Consider the following 12,164-nt stretch of genomic DNA (forward strand, 5'->3'; position numbering starts at 1 on the left):
TAGAACATGAATTAAGATAATTTTAATGAAATCTAACATCTTTCTGACCACTGATTTTAAAGATATCTTTACTACTTTTCTGGGCCTTGAATGTGGTAGTTGCGTGGCTGTCTATGCAGGGTCAGAAAGCTCTCAGATTTAATCAAAATTGTGTTCTGAAGATGAACAAAGGTCTTACGGTTTGGAACGACAATTAATGACAGAAATTTAAATTTTGGGTGAACTATCCCTTTAAACATGTTTTTATCAGCTGTGAGCAAGTTCTATAATGCAAATCTGTTTAGATAAAGAAACAAACTCATCTACATCTTGGATGTCCTGAGCACATTTTTACTTCTACAGTGCCTTGCAAAAGTATTTATACTCCTTTTTTTCACATTTTGTTGCTGCCTTATGTTAAACTGCTTTAAATTTCTGCTTTTCCACATCAATCTACACCCCATACACCATAATGACAAAGCAAAAAAAAAAAAAAAACAGGTTTTTAATATCTTTGCAAATTAAAAAAAAAAAAAAAAAAAAAAACGTAAATGATTACATTGCATAAGTATTCATACCCTTATCTGGGACCATTGAAATTTAGCTAAGGAGCATTCATATTGCTTGTAGATGTTACTATGCTTTGAATGAAGTTACCCAGTGGCAAATTCACTTGAATGGGTATGATTTGGAAGGGCACACAGGTGAAGACACATGAAAGCACACTTAGAAAACTACTTGTTAGAGTAGAAGTAAAGCTCAGTGCACCAAAATATTAAGATATCCTTAATGAAAATCCAGTCCAGAGCATTCAGAACCTCAGACTGGGCAGAAGGTTCATGTTCCAACAGGGCAAAGACCCTAAGCACACAGCAAGAGTGGCTTGAAACCTGAAAATGTCTGCCAGACCCCATCCAAGGTGACAGAGCTTGAGAGGTGAAGAAGTGAGGATAAGAATGGCAGATAATTGCCAAATGTTAATGTGCAAATCTTATTGCATCATACCCAAAAAGACTACAGCTAAAGGTAGGAATACTTATGCAAATGTACTTATTACCATTTTTTTTTATTTTTAATACATTTTTGAAATTGTGACAATTCGGTTTTTGCTTTGTCGCTACGGTGCATTGAGTGTACCAACAGTCGATTGGTGTGGAAAAAGGTGATTTAAAACAGTTTAACATAAGGCAGCAACATAAAACGTGAAAGGGGTATGAATACTTTTGCAAGGTGCTGTAGGAGTTAAAATGTACACTTCTGAAGAAAATATGAGAAGTTTTTGCAGTAGCAAACTCACAAAGACATCAGCAGTCCAAGTTGCTATGTGGTTATTAGAGTGTTTTTAACATGTTGCTGTTTGGTTGCCAAGTGGTTGTTTACTGCCACAAGGTAAAAAAGACCACTCCAATGACACTGTTGTATTGAACATGAAGTAATCTGATCTGTTTTATCAGACAATGTATTCAATATCCGGTGTATCTACATTGGTTGCTATAGTACTGACCTGAACATCAACACGTCACAATGAGACATACAAGATGAGCTATGAGTGTGGAAAGAACGAATGGAAAAACCCTGCCTTTGTTCATGTCTATCATAACACTTTGCCGCAGCGCTGAACTTGTGAGGCGCATTAAAACAGATAATCGAGGTATTATGCTGGGCTGAAGTTTAGAAGAGATTAGTTTAACCCTGAGTAGTTAAATGTTAAATATATAAACGCTGTCTCACCAGCAGCAAATCGTGCTTCTTTGATTTCATCAGTGAGGTGAGAGTAGAGCTGCTCGTCCTCCTGCAGTGCAGTTCCCACACCTCCCCACCCTCCACCATCTCTCGTCCAGCCACACCAACCCCCTCCAGACGTCGCTTCTCCTCCCCAACTCTTCCACTCAATCAGGTGGGCGACTCGGCCCTGAGCCATCGCAGTGGGCTTAGTGATGTGGTCTTTAATAGTGGCCAGGAGTCCTGAGGAGATTGGACAGATTAGCATGGGTGCAAATCAAATGAATTAAATAAAAGGAAGGAGGTAAAGAGGTGAAGCTAAAGAGGGAAAAAATTAGAATGCATAAATCGTCTGGGGGGGGGAAAGGGACGTGGAGCTTATTCTCGCCAAAGTCATTGAAAACTGAACAGCCTTTTAGGATTAGTGTCTAAAAGCAGGGACAAGAAGACATTTTCAATGGGTTACCCCATGGCATTTTTTTGAGGCACAAATAACATGTTTTGAGAAATATTAGCTATGTGAAATAGCTAATGAAAAAGCGGGAAAAGTTAAACTTTAAGGTAAACATGTGGTGGGTTTGGTGGGGAGTAGTTGGGAATGAATGGGGGAAAGTCGCATGAGAGGAGGCAATGCTACTGTCAATGACAATGTGATTGGAGATGACTGGTTTTGTTCGGCTGTGATTGGTTTATGCAATAAATCCCATCTCTTGTGTTTGTGTGCGTTCACAAATCTGTCTGAATGAACAATATAATGGCGTTAATAGAAAGACTAATTTTAAAAAGTAAGTAAACAACTCGCACCACTTTGTTACATCAAAATAAGACTTAAAATGGCATGAAAAGTTGGCATGAGTTTTTAGTGAGTAATCAGCTTGGTGAAATTTTGAGTAAATCTCTGTGTCTGTGACCAATATTTACCGAGCTTTGACGACTGATGATCCGAAAAATTCATAAATAGTTCAAAGTTAACTATTAAAAAGAATAGCTCAACATAAGTTCACAAATAAAATATATTGTTTAAATTGTTAACTTTTGGTATAAATTTGTACTTTCTATGCCCAATGCACTAGAAGAAAATAACTTCTACAGTGGCAAATTGGGTACCTAATTATTGTGCAAGTCTTAACAAACCTGTTACTGGAAGTAGCAATAATTGAAATTCCCCTTTACGTGTGTTTTATAAATGAATCCCTCTAATAGCATTTTTCCCCAAAGCAGTTCATTTCTAGCTTTTTTCTTCTAGTCGATCAGAGATTTGTAGGTCTTTTTGCCTCATTATACATATTCATCAGCTGGTGACTGCATTTATAATTAGACTGAAATGATCAGAAATGTTCTTTGGAAAAGCTTAAAAACCCATAATACATTATTAGTCTCTGTAATTAACTTTCTGAAAGGAGTGGGCCTGGAGAAGTCAAGCAAGAAAAAAACAGGCAGAAAAGAAAACAGGTGGCTAAAGAGGCACTAGAGAAGGAGAGAGAGATTGTACATAAACGAGAGATATGCAGGCAGAGGGAAATTACATTAGCAAGCTTCTGTAAAGGTCGACTGCTCTTCTGATTCAGACGAATGATTCTGAACGATAGCGAAAACCTTGCAAAACAACACGCAGTGTGACAGTGCCTAACATGCCCTCTTTGCTCCTCACCCAGCAGGGAAGATGTAGCCAATTCTCCGATGTCGTACCCGCTGCTGCTCCTTTTATCTGACATGCTGCCATTGTAGGGCTGATGGTTACCCTGAATAGCACGACAAGATGGGAAACACATAAGACAGCCTAACATACCAAATAAAACCTTTCTGAATATCACATTTGCAAGTGAATCACAGGTGCTAATTACACCTAACAAGACACACTTACCAGATCTTACACATTCAGAGTGCGAAAGCACTTCCGTGTCTCATTGAAATTTATACATGTTCATATACTGGATTCTGAATGACAGATTTAAAAACTTGAATCTGTCTCCCACTTTTGATTTCTGTGATCAAACACACCTTAAAGATGGGCTGTCCCTCAGCGTACGAGTGAAGCTCTTCCATGGGGTGTTGTTGGCCACTTTGCAGCTCTAGAGAGACAAAATGTTGCTGTTAAATAAAAACAACTGTTTATTTAATATATTACTCAATGACAAATAACAGTGTGTGTGTGTGTGTGTGTGCATATAGCAGTCTGCACTGAGTTTGATCTGGAGTGGATGGACGGGTCTTATTACTGTTGCTCTCATGTTTCCATAGCAACAAGAGATTGTCTTGACAACACCTCCCTGGGGATCCCCAATGTTCGAGAGCACATTTTTCGTCACCAGCCGCATCTCATTGAGGTTAGACCTCAAAGAGGATAGCTAATCTCAGACCTGTGGCGCTTTAGGCTCCCGCTAGCATGTTATTTGTTAACAGGTATCAACTGACAATGTGTGACCTTTACAATGTCACACATTGTGCGTGTCTCCCCCTCTACAACCCACCTCCCATTCATCACGGTGAAACTCCATCCATCTCACATATGCATTATACATCAGCCTTGACCCTGGCATTTCACATGCCACACTCCCCCTTAGCTACGGAGCCCTGGATCTTCTAACCCCCTCAGGACTCAGACAAACAAACACTATCCTCCGCTCCCTGGGAATTACAAATCATCCACTTCATCGGTGCCATTTCCTTGGAGGACACCTTGAGGATGAAATGTCACCTCTTACCTTAGACTCCATTTGTAAATACTGTGACACTACACCTGTGTATCAAGATTGAGCTGTCTCGCTGGCTTACAATTTCATAATACACTCGTCTTATTCAGATGGGATGATACAAATTAAAACAGAATAATTTCCCTATGGCGCTCAGAGGAAACTTCTTCGAATTAACTGTGCTACTCCAGCGTCAACAACTACTTCGGTTGGCCTGTGAATTTTGTGCCAGATAACCAAAATACATACCTTAGTGTAAGAAGACTCATTATGTAAGAGATCATGTACACAGATGCATAAAATACTGCTTTGAGAAGTATTTTATAGTCATTATGCAAGCGATGTTGAACTATTATTGGAAAATAAACCTGACAGAGTTTAATGGGGACTTTTTCACTTTTTAAATTTTAGCCAGTGTGTATGTTTGGGCATATAATACATATACAAAGTTATAAATCTCAATATCTACTACAAAGGAAGATATTTAGTTTTTAAAAAAATCCCTTTCAAGAACTACAACGAATGGCTCCTTTGGACTACAACGACTGGCTCCTTTGGACTACAACGAATGGCTCCTTTGGACTACAACGACTGGCTCCTTTGGACTACAACGACTGGCTCCTTTGGACTACAACGACTGGCTCCTTTGGACTACAACGACTGGCTCCTTTGGACTACAACGACTGGCTCCTTTGGACTACAACGAATGGCTCCTTTGGACTACAACGACTGGCTCCTTTGCTTTCCGGATGCAATGATGTCACAATGTAAATCCTGCCTACGGAAATTCAAATCATTGACGGGTGGGGCGGAATGAGGGGGGGGATTTGCCTAACTTTAGCGATGTATTATGGACAGCCGCTTCTGGGAGGCTCCAGCGAGCCGCAGGGTGAGCATTGACTAAAGTGTACGCGAACTGCTCCGGTAGCCGTGCTGGAGCCGCACCGTTGACATGCGGTATAGATGGTCGAAACACATGCAAAGCCACAGCTGATGTAAATAAGCATTGACTACAGTGACAATCATTGGTTGCCACTTTGGAGCCATGCCGTAGACGTGTACAGTGTGTGGTAAGAGATTTATTCATCATACAGTGTGGATAGCTTCACTAGCCTTATGCTGGAGCTGGTTTTGGGCATGTGAATAATTAAATAAATTATCACAATAATGATAATATCATGTATCGCAATCTCGCAGGCTGACGAGGCTGTTGTTCGCCAGTCGCAACTCAGAGGGACTGCTAACCAATCACAACACATTTTTTTTTTCAGAACTAATCGGGCCATTTGTGCCAGCCTGGGGAGAAAGAGCATCATGTTCTAGTGCACCCCAAAACAAAATAAAGACTTTGTAAAAGGACATAATAGGACCCCTTTAATAGTCTGTACACAGCTACTCACCAAATAAACAAATACGGGGACATGAAATACTTATGTATTATGTTATAACTTTTATAGTCATTATGTAGGTGTCACAGTTTTGTCATTGGTTTTTCCCATTTGTCTTCCCCCTGTCATTTTGTGATCATTTGGTTTAGTCCTCGTTTGTGTAATCACCGTCACCTGTGTTTAATCATGAGTTACCCTTTATAAGTCTGTCTTTGAGTTCAGTGTATTGTCGGTCCTTAACGTTATTTTGATGTGTGTGAAAGCCCTCTGTGTTCCTGCCTGTTCCAGCCTTGTTCATCTTGGAGAATTCTATTAAATATATTGTTGATTGTTAATCTCGTCTATCGTCTTGTCTCGTCCTGCACACACCTGTGACAGAAGGACCGACCGCAACAGTTTACCCGGCACCTTTCCCTGCGTTTCTTTTCCGTTTTTTGTATCAGTGTTTATTTTATTTTTTTCCCCGTCATGGATGATCCTAATGTCCTCATCATCCTCCTGAAGCAGGGGAACCGCTCTCTCGAGGACCACACCAGAGACTTCATATTCCTCGCCCCGTTAACGCACTACCCGGACAGTTGCCTATGCACGTTCTTCCGCATTGGACTTAATGATACCATCAAGAGGCAGCTGTCCGGGGAGGGTCCTCGAGAGAGCCTCGCCGGATACATCGAGTGGGTGCTGGCGTCCAGTGGATCTCCCTGGACTGTCGGCTTTGTCGAGGAGGACGTCAGCCCCGCTCACGACCCAGAGAACAGCCAATCATCGCCCCGACACGCAGAGTGTGAACCCGAGCGCACCGCGGATGAGGGATTAGAGCCGCGAGCGACAGAACCGGAGTCTTCTCCGGCTGATCAGGTGCGTGAGCCGGATTCTACATCTGTGACGGTGGATTGCGACGTGGAGCAAGTGAGGGAAATGGAGAGCCCTGCCCACTGCAACTCCGCTGGGGGTGAGCTGGAAAACATCTCTGGGGACTTAATTGACTTTGTTTCCAAAGTTGTGGAGTATAACACGCCTAATTTAATAGACTTTTTCTCTGAACCTCTGGATTACATAAATTTCTCGCCCACCCGCCCTCTTCTGTCTGAATCTGCCTGGTCCCCGCTGGTTCCGCCCAGCCGTCCTGAGTCCCCGCTAGTTCCGCCCAGCCGTCCTGAGTCCCCGCTGGTTCCGCCCAGCCGTCCTGAGTCCCCGCTGGTTCCGCCCAGCCGTCCTGAGTCCCCGCTGGTTCCGCCCAGCCGTCCTGAGTCCCCGCTGGTTCCGCCCAGCCGCCCAAAGTCCCCCAGGTCATCAGTCAGTCCCCTTGCTCACCCTCAGCCCACCATCTCCGCAGTGGGCTCGCCGCAGGGATGCCAGCTTACATCGGTGGCATGGCTGGAGGATCCCTCAGCTCCGCCTCCAGCCTCCGAGTCCAGATCTCCACCTCGGCCCTCCGACCCTGCGGCTCCACCACGGCTCTCAACGCCCTCCTCTCCACCGTCGCCCGTCGGTCCACCAGCTCCACCGGGCTCCATCGTCTCTCCGGCTCCGCCCTGGTCAGTCGTCGTCCCTCCGTCACCTAAGGACTCTGCTCCTCCGGCTGTGCCTCGTCGCGCCGTCCCCCCGGCTCCTTCGGACTCCTCCCTCCCTTCGGCACAGCCTCCATCCTCTGTCGCTCCGGCTCCGCCGTGGACCTCCGGATCTTCGCCTCCGCCTCGGCCGCCAGAGCCTCCTGTTCCGCCTTTGCCCTCCGGATCCGCGGTGTCGCCCTGGATCTTCGGCTCTCCATCTCCGCTTCGGGTTCCTCTGCCAGCTGCTCTGCCTCTGTCGGTCGGCCCCCTGGAGTGAGTGGTCCTTCCTCCACCATGGCTCCTCCCTCCGTCGGCTCCGCCGTGGGCCGTCATCCTGGCTGCGATCTGGGTCCTGCTCTCCTGCTTCAGGTCCCTCCTGTGTCTTCCCTGGCTCCTCCCTCCGTCGTCGCCCCCTTGGACTGTCTTTTTTGCTCTTTGGACTTATGTTTTGGTCCCCCTCCTTCGGTTGCGTCCTCCGCCGAAGCCCCCTCCCTCATGGACTCAAGGTTTCTGGTTTTCCGCCCCTCTCTTCTTTTTTGTTTTTCTATGGCGCGAGGACGCGCCTACTCAGAGGGGGGCGTAATGTCACAGTTTTTTTTAATAGTTTGTACACAGCTACTCACCAAATAAACAAATACGGGGACGTGAAATATTTATGTATTATGTTATAACTTTTATAGTCATTATGTAGGTGTCACAGTTTTGTCATTGGTTTTTCCCATTTGTCTTCCCCCTGTCATTTTGTGATCATTTGGTTTAGTGTTCGTTTGTGTAATCACCGTCACCTGTGTTTAATCATGAGTTACCCTTTATAAGTCTGTCTTTGAGTTCAGTGTATTGTCGGTCCTTAACGTTATTTTGATGTGTGTGAAAGCCCTCTGTGTTCCTGCCTGTTCCAGCCTTGTTCATCTTGGAGAATTCTATTAAATATATTGTTGATTGTTAATCTCGTCTATCGTCTCGTCTCGTCCTGCACACACCTGTGACAGTAGGTGGTAATATACAGCCGTTATTGCAAAAACAAACTGGACAGAGCTTAATATACTTCTAACACGAAAGGCCTATTCACAATATAAATAAGTGGACATTAATTCATAAATGATTTTATGATTATTTTAAAGTCATTAAAGCAATAATGTACAATATAGAGTATTTTCACGACGTGTCATCAATCAGCCATATTAGTGGCACAGAATGTAAACAATGCAACTAAACCGAACAAAACTTGCATATTTCACTGATTACTGCTGCTGAAAATGGTCATTTATTGACATGTTTTGGGCTGTACTAATCGGTCATACTGGGAAAAACATTTGCAGTACTATAGACTGCCAAAAGTTATAACAGATCTAGGAAAAGAGTGCAAAAAACTGTCTGAGGAACAAAAGGCTTTTGTGGTTGGCCAAAGCAAACCAAGATTTCCAGGGCAAGAATCTTGACAACATTTGTGTTTTAGCTTATTATTTCCAGTCAGGTAGGTGAAATATTAGGCTGATATTTCAATTAATACTGCTTCTACATATCTTTACCACCTATTAACTTTAGTTTGTCAAAATATTGCGCCCTTTCCTGCTTACTAAGTCTTTCTCTATATTATTTAGAAGCTTCCACACATTTTTTTCCCATGGTTTAAACAGCATTAGCAGAAAAACATATTCAGTAACATTAACTGTGCAATCAGTGCTGTTGTTTACATCTGAGTATCTCCAATATGGCAGCACATCAAGGTAACTTACCAAACCATGACATAAGTGCAAACCCTCTATAGGCATTCACGAACAAAAAAAAAAAAAAAAGTTCAAACCACTCATTTGATCACCGACATGGTTGAAAACCGTTAATGCACAATCATCGGTTTAGATTGATTAACTGTCATACTGAATAAGAATTTTATTTGAGCTGAAAGCATAATTCTAAGCTAAGTGCTGCCAGTTTCAGCGCAAAACTGTGACATTCACTCACGCGCGTCACTCGGCAGCACTAAAACTGGCATAAACTTACTTGCCAGCAACCCACCAAAATAAAAGTTTGTTGATTTTAGGTTTGAAACAATCTCATGGCAATTCGTACATATTTTAAGAGGTGGCTAATTCGTATTAATTTGTATGACTTCACTTAAATTCTTACAATTTATTATGCTAAATCATACGCATTTTACAAATTCCCCAATTCATATGAATTCGTACAAATGACCAAACATGGCGAGGGGATCTTATTATAATATTATCGCTCCTTAATCTGCACTTTTCCACCCATGGCGCCGCCATTCTGTTTTCACAAGCAACAACAGAGTACCAGAAAGTTAGAGCAAAGCATGCTAACTGTTCTGTAGTTGGCTGCACAGACGAGCACCGAACACGAGTCCCAGCCTCAGAGGAGACAAGAGAGCAGTGGATTTATTCATTTATTTACTGTATATTACACTGCTGCCACATAGATCTAATATAACTGTGATTTTTTTCCCCAGCTGTTTACCTTCACAGACACAACCGACTGTTTTTTTAGCTCCTGTGTTTTAACGTAAACCTGTGTGTATTTGACAGTTTAAGCGCAATAAGACATGAAAGAGAACTTAGTTTAGTACTCACATGCTGTGTGACAGACACTTTCTGTGCACGTGATCTTCAGATGTGTGCACTCAGAAAATCATATATCAGAAGTTTAAACTGATATGGCTTTAAAATGCACGAATTTAACACGATAGACATGATAATCAAAACCAAACTAATGTTTTTTAGCAGAGTATCTGAGGTACGAGCTGTAAATGCACAGCACTGCTCTAGAAAAGGGGACAGGGAGCAGCAGCTCATTTGCATTTAAAGAGCCTTGCGCGAAAACAGTTTGTTTCTGCTTCCACTCAAAATAGGCATTTTCAAAAAGATATAATAAATTATCTGTGGGGTATTTTGAGCTGAAACTTCACAGACACATTCTGGGGACACCTGAGACTTATATTATATGTCCCAGATGAATGACAATATAAACTTTCATAAACTATACATATGAGTACATAGTGCACACAAGTACACAGTGTATAAGTGCATAGTGTAGTGCTGTTATCGGAAAATAAATAAACCCTGACAAAGTTTAAACACTTAATACACAGCTACCAAGTGGACATGAAATATTGATTTGAGAATAATATTTTAATCTTACCCGTATTGTTTAAACCTTTTAGTATGAAAAATATTCAATAATAATGTACAAAACAAACAGCCATGCAACAAGACAAATACTGTAATAATATAACAGTAATATTAATAGTGTGTTATAAATTCAATATAAAAAAATAAAGTAATTAGGCATGTTTGTGTGTGTGTGTGTGTGTGTGTGTGTATATACATACATACATATATATTTATATAGCGCCATAACTCCCCAATTTTGAGGGAAGAGCCAACTGATATACAGCATTGCCACGAATGATGGCGATTTTAGGATATATCAGACCGCTGGGTGGCGCGATTGACCAATCAGAATAAAGTATTCCAGAAAGCCGCGTAATATTTAATTACAGTGCAGTATGTAAGTATCAGTATTTTAGCAGCAACACACTCTTGCTGCTAGGAAAAGAAACAGTGCATCACTATCAAAACAATAAAAATTGTACACAATAAAACTATTTATTCATATAGACTGCACTTTTTTTAGTCACTTATAACTGTATGTGCTCATTCTGCATTATATTGATGTTTTTCCCACATTCATGCATTATGTAAATCCTGGAGATAAGCAGACAGGTGGATAAACTGATAAGAGTGAAGACCGAATGGACCAACAGGTAGGCTGATAGACACAAGAGACAGACAAACTCAGATACAATCAGTAAGAGACTGACCTTGGTGACCTTTGCAGAGGCAGGAGCCCATGTTTAACAGCTTAGCAGTTATCTGTTCACCATGCTGACTGAGAGTGGGGCGACGGGGAAAAATTAGCAACAGAGAGAGAGAGAGATGAGTGCGTGTTTGAAAGAAGGGGATCTGGAACAAGTCGAGAGAGCCAACTGGATGATAGAGGTGGAGAAAAGAGGGAAGGAAAAAGACTGGTCCAGGAGGCGGAAAAAAGAGACCTGGTGTCCATCCGGTCTAGTGAAGCACTGTTTCTCAAGTAGGGATGGAAGTGAGGAGAGAGAAAGAGAGAGAGAAGTGGGGGAAAACAGCACACAGTCTGCATGCACTCAGTCCCTCCCCTCCTCTTCTCTCCTCTCTTCTCCTCCCCCTTCTGCTCTCATTTTCTCTCTCAGACCCAACTTTCACACCATCTACATACTGAAATTACTACCTTTTATTTAGGTTACATTAGGGGTGCACTGATATTAACATTCTGGGCGATAACATTAAGCCGACAACTATTTTTATGTGATGACTAAAAACCGATAACTGGCTGATATTGAAATTAAACGATTTTTGGTAAATAAACAATGTTTATAATAAAATGCTATTGTCAAACGATTAATCTCGATTAATCACATGCAAAATAAAAGTTTGTGTTTATATAATATGTCTACTGTGTATATTTATTGTCCATATATAAACACACATGCATCTATATATTTAAGAAAAATCTATTCATATATAATCTACCTTTGTGCAGTTTTCAGTGGCTTAGTGATATTTTTTGAATATATATAAATTAATAAATTAATATTTTTTAAATGGGTTTTTGTACAAAAACTGCTTTTTTATGTAAAATTCACTTTATAAAAGACCCACATTTCTAACTTTAATTCATGGGTATAACATGGATAATTTCACATGGTTTAGTGTAAGATTTTTGCCCATCTTTTGGAAAATCCAGTTTTAAAAGTAAAAAAAAAAACTTTTACCAGT

At 41.6% G+C, this 12,164-nt stretch overlaps 1 protein-coding gene across 1 annotated transcript; it reads right to left on the reverse strand.

The window, feature by feature from the left end:
- Window positions 1–1,442: 1,442 nt before the first annotated feature.
- Window positions 1,443–11,423, reverse strand: fam131c (family with sequence similarity 131 member C). The gene is made up of 5 exons (XM_073822686.1): window positions 11,174–11,423; window positions 3,703–3,773; window positions 3,353–3,443; window positions 1,711–1,944; window positions 1,443–1,483 (listed from the first exon to the last, which is right to left on the reverse strand). Exons 1-5 carry the CDS (start codon window positions 11,202–11,204, stop codon window positions 1,443–1,445), a joined length of 468 nt encoding a protein of 155 aa, XP_073678787.1. The 5' UTR covers window positions 11,205–11,423.
- Between the last annotated feature and the right edge of the window lie 741 nt (window positions 11,424–12,164).

Source organism: Garra rufa, chromosome 18 (assembly GCF_049309525.1).
Source record: "Garra rufa chromosome 18, GarRuf1.0, whole genome shotgun sequence".
NCBI classification, from domain to species: domain Eukaryota; kingdom Metazoa; phylum Chordata; class Actinopteri; order Cypriniformes; family Cyprinidae; genus Garra; species Garra rufa.